The sequence below is a fragment of the Bombus huntii genome, chromosome 12, assembly GCF_024542735.1.
Source record: "Bombus huntii isolate Logan2020A chromosome 12, iyBomHunt1.1, whole genome shotgun sequence".
Taxonomy (NCBI): domain Eukaryota; kingdom Metazoa; phylum Arthropoda; class Insecta; order Hymenoptera; family Apidae; genus Bombus; species Bombus huntii.
In genome coordinates, this window is record NC_066249.1 from 4268244 (window position 1) to 4295345 (window position 27102).

At 41.3% G+C, this 27102-nt stretch overlaps 3 protein-coding genes across 10 annotated transcripts; 2 read left to right on the top strand and 1 right to left on the bottom strand.

Moving 5' to 3' along the window:
* On the top strand, positions 1-3445 carry LOC126871554 (uncharacterized aarF domain-containing protein kinase 2-like). Its single transcript, XM_050630475.1, is given in 10 exon segments — positions 1-514; positions 570-802; positions 892-967; positions 1143-1184; positions 1257-1368; positions 1453-1570; positions 1656-1949; positions 1952-2203; positions 2286-2402; positions 2503-3445. Coding segments are annotated over 10 exon segments (1818 nt in total). The 5' UTR covers positions 1-138; the 3' UTR covers positions 2701-3445.
* Positions 3416-9799, top strand: LOC126871539 (ecdysone 20-monooxygenase). Of its 2 annotated transcripts, XM_050630450.1 has the most exons (11): positions 3416-3896; positions 5842-5972; positions 6412-6558; positions 6693-6891; positions 7120-7307; positions 7390-7588; positions 7670-7832; positions 7931-8097; positions 8182-8260; positions 8412-8609; positions 8690-9799. In XM_050630450.1, the coding sequence occupies exons 1-11, from the start codon at positions 3844-3846 to the stop codon at positions 8795-8797; spliced, it is 1632 nt and encodes a 543-aa protein (XP_050486407.1). In that variant the 5' UTR covers positions 3416-3843; the 3' UTR covers positions 8798-9799. The 2 variants fall into 2 exon arrangements, with proteins under 2 accessions (XP_050486407.1, XP_050486406.1); XM_050630449.1 differs by having other exon boundaries at positions 7390-7832.
* Positions 9172-27071, bottom strand: LOC126871531 (inverted formin-2). 7 transcript variants are annotated; one of them, XM_050630424.1, is made up of 26 exons: positions 23508-24240; positions 19755-19855; positions 19550-19665; positions 18851-19010; positions 18697-18730; positions 16845-16986; positions 16562-16741; positions 16053-16448; positions 15781-15969; positions 15617-15678; positions 15356-15544; positions 15089-15260; positions 14886-14993; positions 14738-14808; positions 14513-14639; positions 14137-14389; positions 13892-14016; positions 13669-13810; positions 13436-13570; positions 13149-13299; positions 12942-13069; positions 12732-12857; positions 12469-12620; positions 12014-12371; positions 10356-11944; positions 9172-10282 (listed from the first exon to the last, which is right to left on the bottom strand). In XM_050630424.1, exons 2-26 carry the CDS (start codon positions 19819-19821, stop codon positions 10016-10018), a joined length of 5439 nt encoding a protein of 1812 aa, XP_050486381.1. In that variant the 5' UTR covers positions 19822-19855; positions 23508-24240; the 3' UTR covers positions 9172-10015. The 7 variants fall into 7 exon arrangements, 4 of the variants coding, with proteins under 4 accessions (XP_050486381.1, XP_050486380.1, XP_050486382.1 ...); XM_050630423.1 differs by having other exon boundaries at positions 12469-12623; XR_007691681.1 differs by lacking the exons at positions 9172-10282; positions 10356-11944; positions 12014-12371; ... (18 more) ...; positions 18697-18730; positions 18851-19010 and adding exons at positions 19986-20186; positions 24508-24613; positions 24705-24802; ... (8 more) ...; positions 26818-26923; positions 27033-27071 and having other exon boundaries at positions 20577-24443.
* Between the last annotated feature and the right edge of the window lie 31 nt (positions 27072-27102).

A 27102-nucleotide genomic window follows, 5' to 3' on the forward strand; every position in this document is an offset into this window, starting at 1 on the left:
ATCGAAATATATAATTTGAATGAACCCATAAAGACTATGGAAGAATGGATTAATTGGAAAAATGAAAAGTTTATAGAAGTAATCGATGGGTAATCTATCATGACAGAGCCACCATCCGAGTGCGATGAATGATCTGCTATGGCTTTCTATTCGAACTTTTCAAGAGCATTTCGTTTCAACAAATTCCTTCAAAATCTTGGAGAAAAGTGGCAAAGAAAAAAATATGTAACCCCGATACGATTTCATCGATCGATAGCAAGAAACGTTAGCAATTTTGAAAGTTCAAAGCGAGTGGTTAAAGCTGTTCTTATCTTGTCTTACAAGCCTCAGCATCGAACGCAAATTTATGAAAACGATCTGTTGGCAAAGAACACGGAATACGAAAGTTTCTTTGATATAATCTTAATCGTGGCAAGAATTCTTGTGATAGGTTCTATTCTTACTGGATTGACTGTCGTATATTTGATCACACGTTTTACACATGGACACGTGTTTCCGATAATCCTTCGGAAAGGTAATTATTCGTTAGTCAAAGGAAAACATATATCGTTCGCAGGTTACAATTGCAGGTATCGAATTTCTCGGGCCAATTTTTATAAAATTCGGTCAATGGGCGTCGACAAGAAAAGATTTGTTTCCTGAAGATGTTTGTCGTACGCTGTCATTATTGCAACATAACGCTTCCGCACATTCTTGGATTTATACAAAGCAATTGCTTAAAGCCATATACGGCTCGAATTGGAGGAATATATTCGTAAAATTCGAACACGAGATGCCTATCGGATCAGGGTGTTGTGCTCAGGTATAAAAATGAAATTGGATCGATCAAGTTTGATCGATAGATTGTATTTTGTCCGTTCATTCGATTTGATGAATCTGTCCGACCGGCAGGTGTACAAGGCATGGGTAGATCTGAATGCTCGAGTGGATGTAACGCGAAAACCTGAAATACCTGCATTTATTCAAAGTAAGCCATTTAAGCACGATCTTTTCTTTCATCTTATCTAACACATTGCTACACACGCCTCTGATCAAACTTCAACGAAACTTTCCAGTCATACGAAAAATAAAAGCTCTAATGCTTTCGTAGTTCTTAATGCGTATATATATAAGTGTATAATATGTCGTGAATCTTGTTGCAGTTATCGAATATTTAAAATTTGGCTCGTTAATCAGTTTCATTGGTAAATATACGAAAAAAATTAGTTTTACTATATCGAATTGTAAACGTTTCACGTGACATAAAATAATTTCAGAGAAAACGTTGAATATTGACGAAACAGATGAGAACGTTAATGCATATGTAAGTCGGAAGCTACAACCGGTAGCGGTTAAGATTTTACATCCTGGAATTAAAGGACAACTAAGGTATGACATATACCATGGTCTAATGGAAAATAATAATCAATCTTCCTGAATCTCTGGATCGTTTTTCTTTGTCGTTTAATTTAGAAGAGATCTTTGCATAATGAGAGGGATTTGCAAATGCGCGACATATATCGTGCCTCAATTGCAATGGCTCAGTCTTAACGATTGCATCGATGAATTTTCACAAATAATGGAAAATCAAGCAAGCTTCACGTTCAAGTTTAATTGCTTAGATCTTATAGTGCTATTTAAAATATTTGTCCTTATATACTAACTGTTTTGTAAAGGTTGACATGAATTTGGAAGCACAGAATTTGATTCAGTTTTCGAAAAATTTTTCGAGGAAAAAGGATGTCATATTCCCCCGGCCCTACACAGATTTTACACAGCGCGAAGTTCTCGTGGAAAGTTTTCACGAAGGTTTTCCAATTTCCGAGTATCTCGAAGATCACGATACAACATTGCAAGGAAAGCTGGCTAAGATAGGGATTAAAACGATTTTAAAAATGGTATAGCGCGGTCTGTCAACATGATTGGTATCGCGTCGAGTAATTCTCATAGACTTCTTGATTAATTACAACGAAAGTTATCGGGAAAATGACAGGTGTTTAAAGACAACTTCATTCACTGTGACTTGCATCCTGGTAATATCTTGGTACAGACAAATCGCGAACCTATTGGAAAAATTAGCGCCTGGTTTTGGAAATTTATCGATCGGAAGTACTTACCGACTTATCCACGCTTGGTCATACTCGATTGTGGTTTGGTAGTGTCTCTGAACGATCGCTGTCGACAAAATCTTAAGAACGTCTTCCGATCGGTGCTCATGGGAAACGTACCTACATATATTTCTTACTTTTGCCCTCTTTTTATACCTTTACCTTTCTTCCATTCACCTCTTCATTTATTTATTTCAGGGTGAATTGGCAGCGGAATACATTCTGGAACATAGTTCGCGCGTATCCCCCGACCCAGACGGTTTTAAGAATACAATGAAAGATATCGTAAACTCGCATCTTCGAAGTAGAATCAATGTAATCTTAAAACATTTTCAAAGACACGAGTGTACAATGCGAGAAACGATGATCGAAATCGATGAAAACCCTTTCAGAGGAACGTTTCGAAATGTTACAGGTAGACGTGAGTACCGTTGTGACTGAATTGTTTTCCGCGATGGTTCGGCATCGTGTGAAGCAAGACGGAACCTTCAGCAGCGTGATTCTCAGTATGGTAGTGATCGAAGGCCTCGGTCGCAGTCTGGATCCAAATATCGATATCTTCACAGAGGTTGTGCCGTTCATTTTTACAAGTACAGCGTCGTACGACGATTAAATTGTGAAATATCGTTTCAAGTACTAAAACACGTCGGGAAATTTAGGAAACGAAAGAAACGTTTCATCTGTTGTCAAGACGATCAAACGAGGCTCTGGAATCCTAATGCCGAAAGAACTTGTTACTTTGCAATTGTAAAACGCGTTCGTGCGTTCGCATTGTTCGGTTTTTGAAAAATTATATAACATAAAGGAGAGGATTGTACGTTATACGCATATAACACGAAGGATTGGAAGAGTAAAGCTACCAAGGAAGAATTTGGAAGGAATTTGCTTTATCGAATACACGCGCGACGATCTTCGTCACTGAATAAAGTCCCGCACGAGAAAATTCCCGTTTTAATAACATGTCATTATACGAATCCCAAGAGGAATTCCAATTTTAAAGCAGACTACACAGAAATTGCGTGTAATCGCAACGGACAGAATTCCGGCGAGTGACCAGTTGCTCGTGATCACTTCCTGGTTGGTCGACTACCTTTCGTACAACGATATACCACCCGTATGTGTGTACACGCGTACGTACACGCATATATATATGGGTAAGTGTTCCGTACATGTTCCTCTCTTCGGATTGCTTTTTTTATACCTTTCGTACGTATCTCGTATTTGCGAAAAAATTCGACTTTTGTCTGATCATTGGAAATCTTTGCAACAACATCGATTGTAAATATCGTAAATCGCTTGTCTAATTGTATCTCTGTTTGTATAAAAACCTGTAAACTATAAAATTTTTGTTACACGTCTTACGTCTTTAAATATACATATTATTACGTATACTTTACCAAATTTGACGATAGATAGAAGACGATACTTCTTAGTTTTCTCGTCTCTCGTCGCCTTAAAACGATTTATACGTTTGATTTTATAAAATGTTAGACGAGAATTTGCCTGCCTCCTTTTTTATCATAGGAAAATAGATTTATCAATATGATGAATTGCTTTTCATTTCGTCAACGTTGTCACGGTTACGGTTAATCTCATTGGGAGTAGCAAAATCACCATAGTCCATCACCATTATCACCATTACCATCATTACCACCATCACCACCACTACCACCGTTACCACCACCACAATCACCATTACCACCACCACTACTACCGCTGCCGCCACCATCACAATCATCTCAACGACGACGACACGATGCGACGTTTGGCGTCTCTTTTTAACTGTACTTCAGACTACGCGCACCCTTCGTAAGTACAAGAACGTCTTGTTTTTATCCACTGGTTGATCATTACCCGTGACACGAATATGCGAATTTAAACAAATCCGTCGATTATCCGGGCACAAGCGGGTCATTGAAACACTCGTTGTATATCGTCTTTTTGCCTCTGCTTCATATTTATGTGAACAAAATCCATTTAAAGCGAGACAGTACACGTATTTAAAATAAATAGTGTGAATCGCATCGTGTGAGCATGTGGTTCTAGTGGTAGATCAGCGGCTTATACCGTGGGAACGAATAATTGGTTTATACTCGTATTTCCTTAGATCAATGATCGTTATTCGAATGCAATGAACCAAACGGACTGAAATCGATTCGATCGTTATCTGTCTCTTAAAAATTTTTCGTTTCTTTCATTTCGTCTCATCCAGTTTAATTTTTCATGGAGTTTATTTAGTTGCTCCAAAGACGGTCTGCATCGATTCGCACAGATAGTCGTTACGCGAGAATAAAATAATAGAATACTCGAATTCGGAGTGTTAACGAGTCAATTGTATCGTAGTTTCGTTTATATTTCCTAGATAAATCGTAAAATTGTAAATTTAATAGTTAGATCACCCCTTTGCCCGCACGACCGATACGCTGTACGTATACGTACGGCGCAAAAAGAAATTTGGCTATTAATCAAAGCAATATACGTATCGTTCGATGCGATGTTACATAATTTTTGTCATTAATCGGTTTGTTACGTGTTTCTCGTCGATCTTAGAACGTTGAGAGTAGGTATGTATAAAATTAGAAGAACACGGGGGAACGTAGCGAGGAAACCTGTAACAAAGTGACGATGTTAGACATTTCGATTCGACGTTAGATTTAATTAGCTGCCACGGTACCAGTGGATCAACGAAATGTAAGAATCGCGTGTTTTCTTTTCTTTTCCTCTCTTTTTTTTTTTTTTTTTTTTTCTAAAATAACCTGCCGTATTTGTTCGACCTTACTATGTATTTCGAAAATTTTAATAACACGAGCATGGCAAGTAACCCATTTCGTAATGACAACAGGTCTTGGTTACGTGAAACGTATACAAGCCGACGAGCGTGTCATCATGTATCGTATCGTTCACATCGCATCGGTGGGACGGGTATTTAGGCATTTTCTCTCCGATCCGTGTAACAGCTTTGAGATTAGCGAGTGAAAGAGAGAGCAGGGTCATCGTGACGACACGTGTTATCAGCCCACTGCAAATAGAAGAAACCGCCGGTCCGTAAATAACACTGGGACAGTCAGTCAACTTCGAATGGACTCGGAGCAGCGGTGGTGCGTCATTTTTTTTTTGCCAACGACTAGTTGGATTTATCGCGATCCGCGTTCCTTCCGCGAGCGGTACTAACACGCGCTTCGCTTCTCCTATATTCTCTCGAAGCGTAACAAACTCTCTCTCTATCAGTTTCCTGTTTCGCGATCGTTCTCCATAGACCGGTCGAACGAACCCCCTACCTATCTAGGATCGAACAGTTTTACACCGGGTCTCAACTGTATACATACCTACTCGTGTTTTACGCGACACGGTCGATCGTTATACCTCGCGGTTACAGTTCGTCGATTCGAATTTTTCGGCCGCGGCAGCCAATGTCACATGGAAATATATAAATAACCGCGATACTTAGCGTTTGGTATGCGCGTGTCGAGTTTGCGACTGTTTTCTCGATATATCCCTTTATCGTCGAGATAACGAACGTCTATAAGAATAATAATTGTTTGTCAAGTCGCGTCGCGTCACGTTGCGTCGCGTCGGGTTCAAGTTAAAGATTCGAGAGCCCGCGAGATAATAAGCGCGCAATGTGTACTTCTCGCTCAAAGATCCGTATCTCGTAACATGATAACGAAGCTTGAAAATATTTGTTTTTCCATTCGAATAATCGCGATCGAACGACAATATTCGTAAGTGGGCGATTTTGTTCCTGCTTTTACAGGAGTGTCGAGATGTTACTCTCGAGCGCTTGGTTCGAAGTACTCGCGGTAACTCTTTTGACGATATTGATCTTCGCTACTAGCTATCGGCCAGCATGGTGGTTTTGGAGCGGCACGTCTCAAAAAAGCAATGGTAAGTTTCTCTGAAAATAATAACGCTTTCATCGGGTTCGCGCTATGAAAATAAATTTGTACGTTCGCACGGATCGTTGATCGCGCGCTAATCAAGTAGAAAAGGTACGAAGAACGTGCACGTATGTAATTACCATCGTATCATAGGACAATGTTTAATTTCTTTTTTCGACGCGACGTCGTGTTCGAAGGTCGAAGGAAAATGATATTTCGTATATGGGCGGCCTTCGATTCGAAGCGCTGCTCGTTTGTGTACAGTATACAATCACAATCCCCTTTCTAACTATAAACCTCGTGGTTCGATACGATCCTGTTGCTCGCCTGAGAAATTATTGCTCGCCGCTTGATACGCTCTATAGTACATAGATCGATTCGAAGGTTTCGAGAAAATCGCTTTCTTTCCGCGCGATCGTTTATGTTTTTGTGCGATCTGTTCACAGTACAATCCGGCGAGGAGAAGGACGATAAGAAGCGCGAAGCGGTAACCAAAGTACCGGGACCGTATCCTTTACCGATTCTCGGAACCAGATGGATCTTTTCTTGTATCGGCTACTATAAGCTGAACAAGGTTCACGATGCTTACAAAGGTAAGAAATTTGGCCCTGGTATACGCGTCGCTTTCGTTACGACACGAAACATCGAGTCTTGTAGCGAACAACCGATTCCGATTCGCAATACCTACACATTTTAACATAGCTGATCGTTTCTGATTCAAGAATAGATTTGAACAAACGATATGGACCGTTGTGTAAAGAGGAAGCATTATGGAACTTTCCTGTTATCTCCGTATTCTCTCGTCAGGATATCGAAACTATTCTCCGCCGAAATTCCAAGTATCCGCTTCGGCCCCCACAAGAGGTCATATCCTACTATCGACGAACTCGTCGGGATCGTTACACGAATCTCGGTTTGGTCAACGAGTGGGTATCTCCTTTATCTCCTTTTTTTTTTTTTTTTTTTTTTTTGATTTTTTTAAGGACGAACTTTCTCTGCGTGCGTGTACACATACGTAATAAAATAAAAGGGAAAGGATAAAGTTCTTCGTAGAAGCGTTTACAGTCGTAAAATATCTAGAAGCTTAACGCATCGATAGGAGAAACGAGAAGGTTGCTGTTAATTTAGATTTAAACGAACGAATAATTCGACAGACAGGGACAAACGTGGCACGACCTTCGGTTAGCTCTTACGTCAGAACTGACGGGTGCTAATACCGTTCTTGGCTTCTTCCCGGCTTTGAACATCGCCGCAGATTCGTTCATCGAGTTGATTCGTCGACGAAGGACGGGATATGAAGTAATAGGTTTCGAGGAGCTTGCCTACAAAATGGGACTCGAAAGTAAGATATACTTTACCGCGGTAGTGGTTATCACGCACGTAACGCGATCTTTCACTTGGATTCTGTATTCGCTTCGGTCTAGGCACCTGTACTTTGATCTTGGGTCGACATTTGGGTTTCTTAAAGCCAGATTCCAGCAGCGAGCTCGCCGCGAGATTAGCCGAAGCCGTCAGGATACACTTTACGGCCTCGCGGGACGCCTTTTACGGATTACCGCTGTGGAAATTATTACCAACTTCCGCGTACAAACAACTGATAGAAAGCGAGGACGAGATATACAAGTACGTATTGGCTGGTTCGTGGCGGTATCGTGCGAATAGATTGAAAATTCGATGGGCCTTATACCGATTGCTGGTTTTCAGTATCATTTCGGAGATCGTCGAAGCCACTATATTGGAGAAGCGAAACGACGCTAGAGACGAGTCGGTCGAGGCTGTTTTTCAATCCATTTTAAAGCAAAAGAGTCTCGATATATGCGATAAGAAGGCGGCTATCGTTGACTTCATAGCGGCTGGTATACACACGGTGAGAACGTTATTTTTTTTTTTACTGCATCTCGATGCAGTTCGTCTTTACAATACCTTCTCATTTTTGCATGCTTACCGTCTCATGGTTGTGCACAGCTAGGAAACACTTTGGTGTTTCTATTCTATCTGATCGGGCGTAATCCAGATGTACAAGCTAAACTTTACGAGGAGACCTATTCATTGGCACCGCCTGGCTGCGATTTGACGATCGAGGATTTACGGCACGCCAAGTATCTGCGCGCATGTATCACCGAATCATTCCGGTGCGTAACGCGCGACGCATTTCTTTTCTAAAAAGATTTTAACGTGTGTTAACGTGTGGCTGCATTATGTCGTTTCGCATTTAGAATGATTCCAACGACAACCTGTATCGCTCGCATTTTGGACGAACCCATCGAACTAAGTGGTTATCATCTTACTACTGGAGTGAGTAACGGCTGCGGTGCTTCTGTTTGTGTTAATCAGAAACCAGTTCTTTAGGGTTATCTCTTTTTTCCTTTTTTTATTTTCTTTTCTTTCGCTTCTCTTTTTTCTTTCTCGTCGTTCGATCATCGTTTAATCATCGTTTTTCTTCTAGACAACGGTCCTTTTACACACTTGGATAGCAGGCATGGACGAGGAGAATTTTAAAGATGCCGGAAGATATTTTCCTGATAGATGGCTAACGCCTGTCAATCCTCATTCACCGTTATTGGTTGCTCCTTTTGGAACTGGAAGAAGGATATGCCCGGGCAAGCGATTCGTGGATCTCGCGTTGCAGCTTATTTTGGCGAAGGTACGTTTTCATGCGCGATACATTTTGAAACGCGTTTGGTGTTGCATCGTTATACGTTCAATTATCTAATTTTGTCGCAGATCGTACGGGAGTTCGAGATCATCGTGGAAGAAGAGCTCGATCTGCAATTTGAATTTATTCTCGCGCCAAAGGGTCCGGTCTCCCTTGGCTTCCGTGATCGTTCTTAAGAAAATATAATGAACCGAATGCTTGTTTAAATATTACCGAAATCTTGCATCGTCGTTTTTTCGTTGGCGATCGTTATTTTATGTTCGTAGCCTATTCGTAGAATGATTTATTTGTTGTAAATAATTTTTGTTCGTCCAATTCGGAATACTTATCGTTACACAGTATACGGATACATCATAATAGCTTTTTACATTTCATCGCGTGTACTTTGGAATCGTCTTATTCTTTAACTATCTAACTGTATTCAACTACTTACGAATTTTTGCTACATCGTTGTACAGAATGTGCCGTGTAGGAATAAGACGATTCCGAATATAGCGCGAATATAGGACGTTGCCGTTTTGATCCGGTATTAAAATCTCTGCTTTCAACATATAGTTACATAATACATATTTATTTCTTTTTTGTTATCAACGATACTCGCGTGTGTACTGTGCGAGTTAATCGATTATTAGTGATTTCCTATGATACATGCGTGTATGTAATTGAATTCGAAAAGACTGAAGGTAATTATTCGATACATTAGCTAGTGTATACGATGGTTACAAACTCGCGTACATATAACTTATTTTTTGCATTATTTTGTTAATCGCAATTTGACAGTTCAAATCCAGATTATGATAATTGCGTTTCACGCGATGCGAATAACTCGTATCATTCGGCAAACACCGTTTTCGCGATGCTTTAATAAGTTTCTGTAAAGCGTAACGTCATATATGCATATTGTATCTCCGGAAATTTTTACATAACGGTTGGCGTCATACGTACAGGGTATTTTACAATAGTCCTCGTACCTCTGAATTTCTCACATCGCAGCAATTGTATTTTATTTAGTACCCGAAGGGATACCATAAATATTAGGTCATCGTTTAACTTTCCACGACCTTTCAATCTCTCACATCGAAACATTGTAATCTCATACTGCGATCTAATATCTTTCAAACGAGTGCCATTGTCTTCGATATATGTATATGCTTCTGAATGAACTGATATCTAATGAATTTACGGTGACTATGTCGTCATCCTCGACATCAACGATCCCGACACGACTTCGATGTTCTATGTCAAAGCGAACGATTTAAACTCCACGAGGAAACTCTGATGAATGTTTAAAGATAATGATTGTGTTAGAAGAAAGCATATGTAGGGCATCGCCAACGGCTATCGATGCGTGTCAATCGGTATTGAGCGAATCTTTTTTCTTTTCTACGGAATTATTACTTGACCAAACCTTTGATGTTCCTGGGTAGATTCGGAATGGAACCTTTGTTCACACTTGCGGCTGTCGGTCTCATGAAACTGTGATTTCTGGTTCCACTTCTTGGGTGAATCAACTTACTTTTAGCGATGGACGATGGCACCTTTTCGACGTTTACACGATTTAATGGCAAAGACTGTGGACGCATGCTACTGCCGCTTCCGCTGCTGCTACTACGCGAGAAGAGCGCTCGTCCTTTGTTTGCTTTTTGCACATCGGTGGTCGACTGAAAACACGACGATTTATTTTACACGAACTGTCGTAAAAATTAGAAGATAGCTGGCTAGCTGAATGCTTACCCCGAGAGACTTGCGAGCGGTTCTCGCAGTTGGACCCACGCTGCTTCCGCTGCTACTGCTTCTGCTCGCTGGTATTCTAGTGACCGTCGCGCGTGGATTCGTTCGACGTTTTTCGTTGCTTTTCGGCGGTAACGGACTATGTGACGGACTTTTTCGCAAATCGTTGGTTAACGCGCAAATCGCTGACGTGTAAGTACGAAGAGGTGCGTGATTCGGAACTAAATTTCGTACGGTGTTTACCGACGTGGCGCTATTCAAGGAACTTCGCGAACTACGAAGACTGCTTCTCGATCCCGAACGTTCTACCTCGTTCCTCGTCTGACTGTTGTTCGATTGGAACGCCAGATTTGAATTTCGTTGCATCGACTCCGCCGCTTTTCTCACTGAAACGTCCCGCTTTAAGGCGTTTGTCCGTTTCGGAAGGAAGCTAGACTTCTCGCTGCTGTGTTTCATCGAGCCCGTTCGTTTCTCGAATCCTTTCGAGATCGGTGGTGACGGCGACGACATTGTTTTCAACGTCGCATCTCCGATCGATTTGCTCGGATCGTGTTCGGTTACCTGGATGTGGTCGATGGTGGTGTGAACAGGGGGATGATTATCGGTTCCAGAATAGCGTAATTCGGCTGGAGAGCATCGCGTGGAATCGTGGGTATCCGTCTCGTAATTTCCGGACGACGTTTCTTGACTGAGGGTTTCGGAAACTAAACTCTGCGTTTCCTCGAAACCTTCGTCGTTCATCTCTTGATCTCGAGCTTTTCCGGAAGCAGGCAACAAAGAAAAAGAGGAGGGAGTAGAGGTGGTGACATTTATATCAGGCGGCACGAATCTAGGATGAAAGACCGAACCGTCCGTGTTGGATCGTACGGATTGTATCTTGCTTTGGTTTCGCAGCGTCGATTCGGCTCGTTTGTCGTGGTAAATCTCGACGTCAGGATCTGCGTTTTCTTGGCAACGATTCGAATCGGCGATGGCTAGATCTATTTCATCGTTCGTGGATTCGTTTTTCCCAAAAGATCGAGATTGCTTTCGAGATCGACACGTTGAGACGTTCTGACATTCGTTCACCTGACTCGGCGGATTGTTGGTCAGTCTGATCGCCTCTTTTACCTGACTAGGATCGATCATGGTCCTCTGTCGTTCGCGGCTAGTTACAGCTCTTTCCGCGAGAACGGTCAACGAGGATTCTCGAGGTCGAGACTCTTGCATCACGGGACTTAGAACGGTGTTGGTTACGGCGACGACGGCTGACGGTTGACTGACCGGTAGCCTCGAGGTTCGGTGCACCAATGGTCGCGACAATCGTTGAAGATCTTCGCCGGAACGAGCGATCTCTGCCAATGCGGTGTCGATATCGAACGAACTCGAGGATTCCGCCTGCCGTTTCGATTTCTCTTGCCAAACGGATGGCACGGAATCTTCGCCGTGTCCTTCTTCCTCCGACAGTGGCAGAGAGTGCGGACGGTCAGCTGGTTTCGCTTCCAACGACTCGACATCGACCATCGACTCTTGTTTCGAGTCTTTCTCTGCCGAGTCTTGATTTTTTTTGTATCTTCGTGTTCTCCTTGCCGCCGAGTAACGATCAAAATTGCCTGAAACGGATCAGCGATAACGACAACGGTAACGAAATTACTAGCGGAGAACGCTTTTACACCACTTACCTATTCCGAAGTCTGTGTTATTTACATTTTTCGACATTGGATTCTTAAAGTCTCTGCTTTGAAAAGAGCTGCTGCAACGTTCTCTTTTACACGGTTCTTTCTCAACCGGCTTCACTTCTTTAGGCGGGCTGAATAACTTTCTAGTTGCTGGAGGTGTTTCTATATTATCAGAATCGATCTCGATCTTGTCGGTGATCTTCTCTTCGTCAGCGCCTTTCTTCAGTTTCGAAAATCTCCGCGATCCAGCGGTTTGAGAGTCGCCGTAAGGTTGTCTTAGATAAATCGTTAACTCATCTTGAGGGTTTGAATTCACGACGTCGGTAGTCTTATTCTTCTTTCTCTCTTCCTCTTTGATCGACTGCAATAAGAAGAGAAGCAGAAGACAAAACTTGCAATCGTTTCTTTTTGTCGACAAGAGGGAAATCGGTACTCGATGATCAAATAAGTGTATCAACCTGCAAAGTGCTGGATGTTAATACGTTTTCTGCGCTCAGTCGTGATCTTAGCCTGCGGGAATAACGCGGGTCAGTCTCTTCCATACTATTTGGTACGTTTAGGCTCGACTTTCGCCAAGGAGATTTATCCTTTTGCGACGGATGCGTCTCGGCTTCTGGAACGAAAACAAGTTCGTATTCGAATTCGATTCGTAATTACAAACTAGAAAGAAATTTGCTAGAAATGGTAAAGATGGTCTGTGCAATACGATAGAAAGAATAACCTTCGATAGCTTCCATCGTGCGCATCACATCTGTCTTCTCAACGGACGGCCGCCAGTCGTAAACTTCCGAGTACGTATCGTGGGTGGAACCAGCTTCGATTTGAATATTCGTCTTGCCTTCGCTCTCTACGCATTAAGTCAACGGAGTTTAAAACGTTTCGCAATGTACATATACGCTAGTACGTGTGTACGCATATACTCGATACTTACCTGAGTCCTCGTAGGAGCGTCGATTCGCATGGTGCAACTGTCTTGCCTTTTTCTGCAGCTCTTCGCCTGCACGGTCTTCCTTCTCGTTCTCCGATAACCATGCCTCGATCTTCTGCCGCCATGCTTTCCTATTTACGATTCGACATAAACGCATATTTACAGAGCACACGCATCACGATTGATTGATTGATTAGGAACGTTGCTTACCCTGCAGGTTTCGTTTCTTCCTCTTGCAAGAAAGGTTTGCTCTCGAGCAAAGGTGACGGAGAACTCGGCCTTTCGCGATCGATCGAGAAATCTGCGTTTAATAGATCGCTTCTGCGAGACTGGCCGCGTGCTCTTCTTGCCCACGACCGATCTGTGCTCGTTGATCAGGGAAAAAGATTATTATTACTGTTATTCTTATTACTACTACTATTGTTAGACGAACGAAGAACAAATCTCTTAAAGGAATTTTACGTATCGTAAAAGAAGAGCGAACGATTTGATTATACCTAAGCTACCCCACGATTTTCTTTCACGAGTGCCGTCTTGACCCGACGTCCTTAAGAAGTCCATTAAATTACCGTCGTCATCCTCGCAGGGTATTCGACTTCTTCGACGACGAAGGGTACCGTTCGGGGTAACATCTGCGAACGTGAGAGAAGACGCAGAACAGTAGCGAAGAAGGATAAGTCGCGCCCGATAGAAAGGTAAGGCGCGTGATCGAGGAATAAAGTTGGAATACCTGGCGAGTAAGTTTCTTCTTTGGTAGATTGCTGGTCGACGATTCCGCCGGAACAAGAACCTAAACGTCGTCGAATATTAGGCGATCCGGTTATCGAGACATCTTCGTCGGAAGTGACAGCCCCGTTTTGCAGTCTTTTGATCTAAATCAAGGAGAATGGAAAAATCGAAAGTCGAACATGATTATTTTCGTTGATTCGAAGGAGTAAACGAGAAACGTATACCTTAACGTCGGGACGACCGTAATTCCTTTGAGGTAAACCGCTAGCAAGATCGAAAGGATCGTAACCGATTAAATTGCATTCAGATTCAGAGGTCGGCGCCTCGATTTGTTGTTGGTTATTGGTCACTGTAACATTTGGGTAAAATGACGCGATTGTGATACGATGTAACGATCGAAGAGAAAGGCTGATGTACGACTTGACGAAAAGAAAAGGGGACAAAGATTATACGTATTTATATCACGTACGTAGTCGTTTTTTAGCCAAAAGTTGTTCTTCTCGTTGTTTGCGCCTTGCCAATATCTGTTCCTCTTGAATTCTACGTCTCTCGTTTTCTGCGACAGCCTGATTAAACTTTTGGCAAAATTGATGGAATATCTTGAGGCATTCCTCGATCTTGAAAGTGTTGCTGTCTTCGCAGAAAAATTCGGCGAGCGATCGTCTTAACGTTTCGAGTTCTTCCATGTCTCGTTTCAATTGACTCATTTCTCGTTCCGCTATCTACGACAAAAGCGCGAGTTTAATCAGATTTTCCTGACACGTTCGATGATTTTCTAACGTTTTCCTCCTTTTTCCTTTTTCTTTGTTTTACCAACAACCAAGTAATCATTAAAGACGCGGTACCTGCAAAAACTGTGCCATCTGTTCCTGTATGTCGGTTTCCGTCGAAGGAAAATTAATCTGTGCCTTGATCTTTTTGATCTTTGTGTCGAGTGCGTTAAATTCGTTGTTTAATTGCTCCGTTGTGGTCCTGTGTACCACGAACACACACACACACGACAAAGGATAAAAGAGAGAACGTTTTAGCTGTTGTTTAAATCGAGTAGATTATTTTCGCGAAGGACTTACTTCGTGGCGGCTTCCAGAGTGGTCATACCCTTTGCGAAATCCAGCAAATCCTTCCTCTTCCTTTCGGCTTGCTACGGGTGCACGAAACGTTCGAACATAAACTAGAAACGATACGCGTAAACGAAGAAGCACGAAGAATATACGTTACCAGAGCTACGTAATGTATAAGGTTCATTCCTGGTTTATTCGCTCGGATTTCAGTTATTTTTTGCAAAGAGGATAACTTTACTCCGGCGGCGTTCCCAGCGTAACCACCCTACGTACATAGACGACGATAATTTTAGTTACGTGTCCGCATTTGCGCGCGTCAATTTTCCAACGAACGCGAGTGCTTTCGTTCTATTTTCGTACCGAATTGAGGAAGTTTCCGGCCACCAGAACCATGTACAACACCTCTTGAAGTGGCTTGTTCGTCATTAAGTCTTCACCAGCTAGGATCATCGAATTGATGCTTGGTTCTAAATAGCTCATATTAGCGGCGAATTCTTCCTTCAGCAGCATGCATTCTATGCGTAGTTTGTAACTGGCAGGGCACACCAGGCGAATTTTATTTCAATTCCTATTTTTCCGCCATCTATCGTAATACATATGATAAGAAAGTACGTCGAAGATACTCACTTTGGTACTTGAATCAGTTGCAGAAAGAATTTCTCGGCATTTCCGAGCTTCGACTTGTCCCCGTCGAAGCTCTTGAGCATTTCCAGTTCGTCGACCTCCGGTAAAATTTTTAGAAGGCCGCGCAACTTCTCCGCCCCGATCTCGTCGTGACTGCCGTCCTTTATAAGCCGAATAATATCTTCGTTCGAACTGGAAATCATCGGCAACGTTTTCAATCCGTATCTCTATGTCTCGGATAGAAGATCGCGATAGTTCGCTTACCTTCGAAACTGTTTTAGGAATATATTAACGTTCAAACTCCTCTTGCCATCGAGAAGCGCGATCTGAAATAAATTGGAAAGAAACTCGTGAAAGAAAATTCGGATCGAGTGACCCGCGCAAAAATCTATGTAAGGTTACATATGAAATACGTAAATACGTAGTACCTCGGTCGGTTCCCTACGTCGTCTCTCGGCATCGGAGTTTGCACCGTAGGAGGAGCACGAGGCGGCTGGTAATACCGGCGGCACTTGTTGACAAAACAGCCCTTCCATCTCTGCCCAATCTATATCCGCCATGGGAGAATTCTGATGCTCGTCGGCAACCAGAGACCAAATGTTGCGCTTTCCGATCACCTAGGAATCATGGTATCCAAAACGATAAAACGATATCGATGGGCGCGGCGAAGATCGAGAGGTCGTTAAGCAAACAAGCGAACCTTGTGATTTGGTATCTTGTTCCAATTGATGGTTTTCATTTTTGCCTTGGGGGTGGGTATTTCCTGTTGCGGCAGTAGTCTCGCGTGATTATTCGGCGGCTCGGGGGTGGGTACTCGTGTGACCGGTAATGCGTGCAACGGCGGTGGCATTGGCGGTGGATCCATCGATGCATCGGCGTACGTAGCGTTGCCGGTGAGAAGCGGTGGAGGCGGAGGTGGTGGTAAAACGCGATTTTGTGTCGGCGAGCTTGTACCCGATGGATCAACGGGTACAGGAGGCGGAGGAGGAGGCGGTAAAGGTGGCAGAGGCGTCGTCGAATTGTTCACCGATAACGACGCTTTTCGCGAGGCTCCACACGTCTGATCGGTACCTCGACAGTGACAACAGAGATTCGTCTGGAAAATGGATTACTCGTTCAATTCTTAGTTTTCCAACGATAAAAGCGAAATAAACGGAGCCATTGTAGGAGGAAATTCGATGGGAGTGGAATTGTAAGGCGAATCGTTACCTGAAGACTAGGTGAGCGCAACAATTTGGTAGCGTCTTCTCGATTCTCCAACAGCGTAGCTCTATGAACCAACGTCTCAGCCGTATCCCACGCTAGATCGCTGGCAGCATCTTTCGGATCCAGCCGTAACAGATGCTGCAGAATACTCAAGAATGGTATTTCTTGCGGTGTATCGGCGATCTAAATAAAGTGGACGCGGAACAGAAGTTATCGATCGTATCTAATAACGTCAAGCGCAAACAGAAGGTCTGCGAAGTTTCGTCTAACGATATCGAGTTCTTACTTGTCCAAAGATCGCATAAAAGACATCCACGTGGGAAGAAAGATCGATTCCAGGTGGTCCGTGATTCGATAATTCCTCGTCGGTTTCTCGTTGGTCGTCGAAAACATCGAGTTGCACTCTCAGATCCGGTGCGTGGCTTTTCCTGCAAGAACAATCGCGTCACCTTCCTGATCCGGGTACGTTTTAAGCCCTTACGTCGAGCTCTTCGCTCTATTTTCGTCTCGCTCGACACGAGCCTGTTTTCTCTACAATTTCTATTTCTTTATCCTACCGATTTTTCCTTCCCTCTGGTTTTCTTGCTTTCGCGAGTCGATCCTATTTCTCCTACTCTCTTTTCGTTTCGCCGATTTTTTATGCGGAACAAAGCGAGCTGACGCACACGGCGCAACCGATTTATCGTATCTTACGCTTTACGCTCCTGACATAGGTGCGACATAGTTACTCTATTTACGATTATCCAGACGGACTAACTTTTAAACGCGAAGAATCGTCTCGAATCAAAAGATAAAATTTAGAATATATCACTTTGCACTAAACACTACGTATCGTACGTGTATCGTCGAAACGGCGATAACAGGTTCGTTAAATTGTTTCGCTCGTAGTGAACGCGTAACTGAATGCGTGTATCTCGACGAAGGCCGTGCGCGACATGTAAAAGGCGAAAGAAAACGCGAGACGACCACGAATTATGAGATTTCGAACGATCTCGACGAGCATTCAACGAGTATAAATATTGAAACGAATGAGAGGTATCACGGCGCGGCGGCGTTCCAGCCGAGTCCGTTGGTACCAGCTATAGCTACATCTCATCGCGGCTCGAGCATACTCGCGGAGAGTTAATTCGGTCTTTTCTCTCTCCCTTCGAGCCACGTATTTCGGTTCTTCTTTTTTCCCTTGCTCCTCTCCGTTTTGCGCGAACGTTCTTTCGCTTTCGCACGCGATTTCCATCTTCTCCTCGCCTTCCTCGTTCTCTATCTTTCCTTCATTTTCACCTTCTCTACGTTTCGGATCGCGCGCCGTTCGTTTACGAGGAGAACGGTGAATTTCACGAGGAATTCGGCGAAAAAGACGGGAACAGACAGCGAGACGAACTAAAACGCATCGTTCTAACGTTCTTATTACAGACACGATTCAACGAATCGAAAGATCGACAAGAATTTTTGTAGGAAACGTTGACGAAATCGGACGCATCGGTCACGATTCCTTTTATCGTAAATCCTGACCGGTGATTTTCTCGATCGATATTTAAAGCAGCTTCCACGCGATTGGTTTTGCTCGATCAAGAATAGTTTGTTCGTCCGTCATCCCGCGGAGGAATGACAGATCGTACTATTCCTGTAGAGGGCTAAACAGAAAGGACAAAACTGCGAGTCCGCGATTCCACGCAAATAATTGTAGTTCCAATCATAGTTTCGTCCAGTTCGTCTTACTTTTGTTTCGCTTGCGCACGACAGCGAAGCGAAAGATATCGCGGTATGACGCGACCATCGTACGTATGGACGCATAAACGAGAATAGGTGGAAATGTGATCACCTGAAAACGAGAGAGGGAGAACGGAAATGCGAACACGATGATTGGATTAGTGCATGCAACTGTCGTACATCGCATAGGCTGAATGTATCGCTGCTTCGTTAGTCAACCAATCCTCGATGTAATCGTTTAATAATTCTGGCTAGTTGCGTACGATGCGACGCTCGATGCATGCGCGATATTAACGATGCATTAAGTGCAAATGAGAAGGTGTGGGTACAATAAAGCGCCCTTTCGTAACGTTCATTATTATTTATTATTCAACGATGTTAAGGTGTTAATCAGTTAATGTCATAAATCCAGGTCGTCGTACTGTACTCACCGCAGCTCGTTCAAAATCGGAAGGAGCTTCAAACCTGCAACCGAGATAAATCACGCGTTAGGCTATATTGCTCGTTTCTCTCCCAGATACATCTATTCTAGACATCGTCAACGATATAAAAGCGATTGGGAAATTTCAACATCTGCCTACTAACCGATGAACTCGTTGCGAATTCTTATGCGATCCTTCAGCACTGGCGTAGAGATGACTAAGCAGTTTATGAATGCCAATAGTGCGGTCCGATAATCTTCGGCAGTGGCGTTCTGCAACTCTTCCACCACGATTCGTAATCGATATCGTTCATTTTTCCTTTTCTGCAACGTGTCACCGATCGTTATTTCTCCGCTATCGAAACGAAGATGGAAATGCAAAAAAAAAAAAAAAAAAAAGAAAGAAGAACGTAAAAGACGTTAAATGTTCTCGTTCGCGTTTGTGACGAATGCGCTCGCGCGAACACCAACTCCGGTGTTGCGACTTTCAAAATTTGTTTGCGATGCGATACAAAGAACGAATTGGCTTCCGATAAGAAAACGTGTCGCATAGAATCATCGTTTGTGTAGCGTGCAATAGCGTAGCCGTAGCCTGGTGATTCTCGCGAACGGAGCTTCCAAGCAACATATATCTATTGTCCTTTGTTTGCCGGAGGGAGACCTTGAACTGTGATTTTTACGCAAACTTAGCACGCCACTTTGCGTTCTTTGTGTCTGCATCGAACAGATACGACAACCTTGCGTTTAAACGCTACCTAATACCAGCACGATAAAAATTGCGGTTCTTTGAGGTAATACTTCATTACTCTGCGAACGAACGAACAACCGATCTATGTTCGAATTTGTTACTCAAGTTCGATCACCTGATACGCGTGAAGAGTATCGATAGCTCTCTGTCTTCCATCCTGGCTGTAAACACACAGCGCCGAAAGCAATTCTACCACTTGCTTCTTAACCGAGGGACACGCTGTGTCCAAGGCTGAAATTCAACGAGATATGCGATTAATAGGATGCAATCGGAGCTGGTTATCTGACATTCGAGCTATCGAGAACATTGAATAATTTTACCCGTGGCGAGCTTGACGCAGTAATCGGGATTATCCACGATGTAGTCGAGACCAACGTGGGAATCCATATCGGCTGCATTTGAGAAACCTTGTGCGCCGAATCTGAAACAAACGAAAACGCTTTTGATCGAGTTTCAAAAGTTACCGTCATTTAATTACGCGATAACTCGATAAACTAACAAAGTAGCGCATAAATGTAATTACGTTACACAGAAGGAAAAATCTAATATACCGTGTCTAATAGCGTTTCGTAACGGCCAGTCAACTTCTTTTACCATAATTTGCGAATCACGAGTTGATATACCGTCGTACTCGCTACGGATTTACGGTTCGACGATCTAATGAGATTTCAATGAAGCTTGAAGTTTAACGTTACCGATCATCCTCTGAAAACATCTCGCCACACTACGACTCCACGGAAACGCTTCAATTTCTATTAACAAAATAAACAAGATAAAACCAAGTTGAATTAGAACGAGGTCTAGATCGAGCGTCAACGTGACACGCTCTTCTTTATGCGTGTCTCGTACGAGGCCGCAACTTACAGTCCAATTATCGAACTCCGATAGAAAAGGGAAGAATCTGGTAAGTGACGACTGTCGAAGACATTATTTACGATTTTTAAAGCATATCGAAGTTATTTCGTTGGAGATTTCGATATTCATTCGGTATGCCGTGTTGAATGAATGGAGGAGCGAGAATAAGCAAGATCGAAACGAAGGAAGGTAGTGTCGCTGTACGAAAAATGAAGTCTCCCGCTTCGTAAGACCGTGAATGTAGAAATATGTACGTCGTCGAAGAATACATAAGTGTAAATACTTACTTACATTGGAGGACACGAGAAGAGAAAGAGAGACATAATCGTACAGTGGAAGGGGAGAGAAAGAGAGAGAGAAGGAGGAAAGCAACGGAAAGAAAAAGAGGGGTGAAGAGGCGCGAAAGAGTGAGAGTGAAAGGGAGAGAGAGAAAGAAGAGGGGAAAGGGAGAGAGGGAAATATAGGGGAAAGACCATAGGATTGCGTCACCGTATGCATGCGCATACCTCTAGTCACGTTTAAAAATAGATTCTTGAATATTATTAAGGGCCACGATTAAGGAGTACGTATTATATATACGTGTAAGTAAATACTGGATGAATCGTTCGATATCGATCGCGTCGGTAAAGCTAAGAGCAAATTTCTCGTCGATAAATTGACTTTCGCTGGTGACGAAAGATCTGAAAATTGCAATGCATGTGTAATGTCGAGTAACGCGTTACGATTGCTCTCGAACACCGATGTAGACGATACTTTTTCAAACGACGAGAAACCAATAGACTACTAATCGTAAATAAGGGAGATTCACGAGTACGTTTCCGAATATATCGCCAGCGCAGTAGAAGCTGGTAGAAATGATTCATGCTGGTACGCCTTGCTGCAGCCGTACTAAGTCATCGGTGCTTCCTGCAATCGTTCCTACCGACGACCTCCAAGTTCGCACTTGCGTGTCTGCATTTACGGTGGCACTGGCCATCTTAGGAAGGCCGGGCGGTCCGATACATTGACACAAGAAAAAAAAAAGAAAAAGAAAGAATGAAAAGAAAGATACGCTTCGATGTTGAGCTTCGTTCTCTATGGTGCGTTACCAAAATGAATCTTTCGGGCGAGGATATCGCTCGAAAACCGAACCGTCGAACGTTCCGCGTAATTTACAGGCGTTCCTATACGAAGGTATGACGAATATACCAAATAACCTATACCAAAGATCGATGAAATTTGGTCGAACGAAAAGGAACGGCGATAAAAGCGATCGCAAAACCGTGTATAATATTACATTTAGTAATTCAGTTGTGACGATTCCTAATACTCAGAGGCAAGCAGAGACGATCTTACGAACGCGTGTACGAATTTATGTGTGTATCGTGTATATTTAGGCATACATATACATGAAATAGCACTCTCGACGGACGTGGGATACCATATCGGGTACCTTGTTGACCTCGCCTCTCTTCTCTGTCTCTCATTCTTGTTCTCGTTCTCTTTCGCGTACGACAGCGCGAAGTTAAGTATGTGTTCACTGTTCACCGACAATCTGCTCTCCTCTCTTCCCACGTCTTTCACTACCGACAAAAGAAGTTTCGACCATCGCCAATGTCGTTTCTCGGACGTTCGTCACCGAAAAGAGAATTCCATGCGAATCGCGATCACGTCATGTTCGCGATTCGAATTCACGGAAGATCGCGGTCTGTAGGTCCGCGTGGACGCGTTCACGTTTTGGCAAGATAGATTTTTCTATAGATCTTTGCAGCTATAGACGAGAATGACACTTCGCTGTTCCAACTATCATCGTTCGGCATTTTGATATTAGCTCCAGAAGCAAGTGTGCGATCTACCGCGATATTTCCGAATCGTACCTTGATTACTTATTCCTTTAGAGAAAACGTATATCGAACAGAGGCCATCTCCATGTATAGAGCCGCACGATAGGGCTATCCTGAATCTTTTCGTAACAAGCTACGAAAAGACCAATGGAATTATCGATAATCGATGCATCGTTCTGTTATCCAATCAGCGTCTTTTTATTTTGTTTCGGGGTACCGATACTTAGAGTACCGTTCATGATACAAAGTTTCGAACATCTTTTGCACTGATCTTCGTACTAGGATACGAGGATACGAGATTGCTAGTTTCGTCATGTTTGTCTTCGTGTGAAAGTTAGAATAGAATACTGTGAACGTCCTTGTGCGAAACAAAATGTCTATCTTTCCTTGGATTTTTCTGTCTTTTGCTTTTTGTCACGAATATAATAACAGAATTCTCAGGAAACATAAACATTTACATATGTCTGCGACGAATCGCATTTGGTGGATAGCACGTCTTGATTAATTCGCATTAAATATATATATGAGTACGTATATGTACCATGTATCGTCTTAACTGTATTAACATATTTCCTATATTTGTTCAACACGATTCGGAAACAGTTAGGATTTCGAATCGTTCGATTAATACATCGATCCGAGTTAATTGCGGTTACCTTGTCGCAACGTGGTCATGGCCCTCAACTGGTTGTTGGATTATAGTGGTCAGGATCGCCCCCTCCCCCTCCACTACTTTTACTTTTGTATTTATAATGTTTCTTGATATTTTCAAAATTGAAAATCTTAACTTCTATCATTTTTTTTCTTCGTCACGAAAAAAATGCTTTTAAGGGAAAATACCTATTTTATGGCTTTTAATTACGCAATATTAGCAGCTATGTAAAATATCACTGTTTACGGTTTGCAGCTACCGATCAAAATCTAAGAAACATTATGTTTCATCACTAACGCTCGAAAAACATTATCGAGTGTTCATTTACTGTATGAGAAATCAAAGTGAGAAATCGACAAATAATACTGCATCATTTTTTAAAATGTTATACAACACGATTAGAATTCTTTCGTTGTTTATTACGCAAGAGATTTTTTAGTATTGTGCAATACGAATATTCGCTCGAAACTGGAAATAACGCGTGCGCTATTGAATTTGTGAAAACAACAGACCACTTTTATAAATTGGAAAAAGTAAAAAATACCCGGATAATAATTATTTTGAACCAATACTAACGAAACAAGCAAGTTTCATCGACAACAGTGTTCCTCGCTAAAAAAAAAAAAGGGAACGCGACCAGGTTTGACAGGTGCTCATCTTCTAGATTAATGGAACTTGACAAAACGTGGAATAGTAGGAAAGAAAAGTCGCGTACATAGTTCGATACGTAAGATGTTTCTCACCTTTTATTTTCATTTAAACAACGAGTTGACTGGCGAATAAATGGACCGTAGTTTGATCGGCATCTCGATCGCAGTAACACGCGGTTCACGCACACTTTTTTCGTCAAGCACCGATTCACGGAAACTGCGTTTCAGGAGCGCGCGGCACAACGGACCGCCACCTTGCTGCGGAATGATTTACCGCGCATGCGTACTTTCCCTTCGCTCAATTCAACTTCACTCGTCTTCGTCATCCTCTGGATGAAGACTCCACATTTACTTTCCAATTTGCATTCTTTTTTCATTTCAATCGTCCCCTTTTTCAAACTCTACCTTTTTCGGGCTACCATTTATTCTTCCCCTATCCTACCAATATAATATTTCGTTTGTTCGTTTGATTAGTAGTTAAACGTAAAGTAAACGCAAGGATATTTAGGAGCTTTATGATTTCTCAGATGTTCTTGACATTACCAAAAATGTACTGATGTCGCTTATTAGGGGCAAGAAATCGATATATTGTTTTCAGTAATATTACTAACGTGTCGTAAATGTGATATTTCTGAAATTTGAAATGCATGTAAAGTCTAAAGAGTACTTTGTAAGACATATACATGTATACAATATATAAATAAAGTTATATTATCGTACTGTGAATATACAGGAATCACTGGTCTGTTCATTGATACAGAAATCGATTAAATCGGTAAACTGATAATTTAATTGCTCTATCAATGAATCCAATCGTTCAAACGAAATCGTTTAAAAACGTTGATGAAAATTTGACGGTTGCGTTGGTTGTGCTGTAGAATAAACCATCCCTGGAGGCTGTTGATGGGTCATTGCATGACTCTGATGTTGATGAAATTCTGGAGCCCCATGAGGACCATTGAGTCTCACCCGCTTTGCATTTTGTCCATGATTATGATCGCCATTCCCTTGTTGTTGCTGATTTTGTTGCTAAAATTTTACGAAATTCGTAAGAAGGGAAACCAATTACACGAATAAATCTATATACACTCACAGTTTGTTGTTGATTTTGCCGTGCTTTGTTTTCAGTCTTTTCCTCTGTATCGTCGTCCGTTAAGAATTCCCGTTTCGGATAAGGAATAGGGCAACCGGCAAATATACTACAACATTATTTAATTAGATTGACTCTAGATTTACCAGTAATCGATCGATATGAGTGAGACAATATCACATAAATCGTTACAAACATACTCTTGCGTTGGCAATGGTTCTTCTTGGAAGTAAGCATCTTGCATAGAATGTTCAGAAGTTATTCGTTTATTTGGATCCATCATTAACAGTTTTTGAAGCTGAAATGTTTAAATATTATTATTCGGAAAAATGGTTAAGGCTTAAAATATTTTACTTAGCCTCACCAGATTAAACGCTTTACTATCGGGTTTAATTTTATGTCGATCCATATATTTTGTAAGAGAACAATTTGCATAGCTGTAAAAAGGTTTATATTTAAATTAAAATTAAGTTACAAATTTTAATTTTTCTGTAAGACAACTACTTTTAAAAAAATACTAACTTTGATCTTTTAAAGTCTTTCAATAATGTAGGGTGCTCTGGCATTTTCTTAATATCTTCCCAATCCTTTTCCAAAGGAAATCCCATCACATTGAATATCCTGAACATCAAAGAAATTCGTTTCTTTTTGTCTTATCTTCTATGTTATGAACATAGTAATATATCAAACAAAATCTTTACCTATCTAATTGATCATGATGATAAGGATTGCTAGTCTTAATATCTTCTTGTCTACAATGAAATATAGGTTCAGAAGTTAAAAGCTCTGCAAATATACACCCAATTGCCCAGATATCTGAAACAATAGAAGGAAAATACTTGGAAGCAATTGTGCACGAACAGTTAATTTTAATTTTTAAATATATAAAAAATACCTATAGCTTTCGTGTAATGTCTAGCACCTAAAAGCAATTCTGGTGCTCTATACCAAAATGTCACTACGACTGGATCCAAGTCTGCAAGAGGCTTTAAGGGGGCATTGAATAATCTAGCAAAACCCATGTCTGCAATTTTTACACGTCCCCTTTCATTTCCTTCTCCCATTACTAAGATATTTGCTGGTTTCTAAATTATAATATATCAAGTTAATCATACATAAAATAGTACACATATATGTATAGTGTTTGCAAATAATAATAAATTACCAAGTCTCTGTGAAGCACCCAATTGGAATGTAAATAATGAATACCATCTAGAATTTGATATAATAAAGATTTTACCATACCCTTTGGTACCATAACAGGTTTTTTATTAGCCTTTGCTGCTCTATGAAACTTTATTATATGCTATGGATTAAAATAAGAAGCTATTAATATTCTACAAGATAGAAAGTACTGTTTAATAAAATAGCTGTATTATTAGGAAGTATTTGTAATAAACATGAACATACCCATAAATCATGTTCAGCAAAATCAAATAGTAACCATACTTTGCGATCAATGTGTGATAGAAAAACTCTAATTAACGTAATCACATTTACATGTTTTAGTTCCCTAAGTAACTGTAGAAAGGAGCATATCAAAATATTTGTAGTAAAATTATTATTACTACATATAATGCTGTACATATAGAAGAAAGGATCAATACTTACTGCAATTTCTCGACATGCAGACATTGAAAGACCTGTACCTTCAATCTGCTTTAGGCCAAAATCCTTTGTGTCTGGCCGAGATTTTAATTCGCTATCTGGTACTCTATTCAAATATCAAGTATATACGCATTATAATCAGAGAAAGTGAAAAGGATAAAATGAAAAGAATTCACACCTTGTATAAATATTTTATGTAATGTACTTAATGTCTAGAGTAATTAAAATAAATCAGTGTATATTATATGTAGATAATTCTAGAAACCGTACAAAACATGTATAGGAATTAGTTTTATTTAAACATTGAAGTAAAAGCTACAATCTTCTAATAACAAAAAGATATTTCCTATAAATTTATACAATTTATGAAAAATTAAAGATTATTCTTATTCATGTAAAATATAATAGTATTAAATGCTACGCAATCTTCTATGTTAGGTTAGAAACACTAACCCTTCCTTTCTGCGAGCTTTATAGACATGCCCATAAGTTCCTCTTCCAACTTTACATCCTTCGAATTCAAAAAGATCTTCGACTTTCGTTCGATCTGTATCAGTTTTTAGTTTAAATTCATAATCCATGATTCTTAGTACTGTTAGGACGATTATCAACTATAAACAAACATTTTAAATGTGTACGTAGATAGACAAAGAGAGCGATCAACCTTTGCATATACTACCTTGATCAGTTCATTAGACTATTTACCATGAATACAATTGTACATGAATACGTCCTCTGGTGGCAGTATATTCTTTTATAGTAGAAATCCACATTATAGTCAGTAGATGGATTAATAAATGATCAATTTGTACTTGCAACATATTAAAAACTAAGTAAACTACTTGTACTTAAATGGATTTCTTAAAAATATAATACAATACAATTAGAAATGCCGTATAATATAAAAAACGACTACTTACAGATATAGATAACTCGTATTATTCTCTTTCGTGTATGTGCGAAAACTAGTGAAAACAAGCCTTGTTTGGT

What these genes read in the sequence shown, in the direction of transcription:
- LOC126871531 (XM_050630423.1), bottom strand. Translation starts at nt 19,821, where the DNA reads ATGGATTCCCACGTTGGTCTCGACTACATCGTGGATAATCCCGATTAC. An exon ending in ATACTCTTCACGCGTATCAG is followed by an intron (nt 19,011 to 19,549) that starts GTGATCGAACTT and finishes GACACGTTGCAG; the next exon opens with AAAAGGAAAAATGAACGATA. An exon ending in ACGGTCGTCCCGACGTTAAG is followed by an intron (nt 13,811 to 13,891) that starts GTATACGTTTCT and finishes TCCTTGATTTAG; the next exon opens with ATCAAAAGACTGCAAAACGG.
- LOC126871539 (XM_050630449.1), top strand. Translation starts at nt 3,844, where the DNA reads ATGCGACGTTTGGCGTCTCTTTTTAACTGTACTTCAGACTACGCGCAC. An exon ending in TAGCGGCTGGTATACACACG is followed by an intron (nt 7,833 to 7,930) that starts GTGAGAACGTTA and finishes GGTTGTGCACAG; the next exon opens with CTAGGAAACACTTTGGTGTT. An exon ending in GTTATCATCTTACTACTGGA is followed by an intron (nt 8,261 to 8,411) that starts GTGAGTAACGGC and finishes TTTTTCTTCTAG; the next exon opens with ACAACGGTCCTTTTACACAC.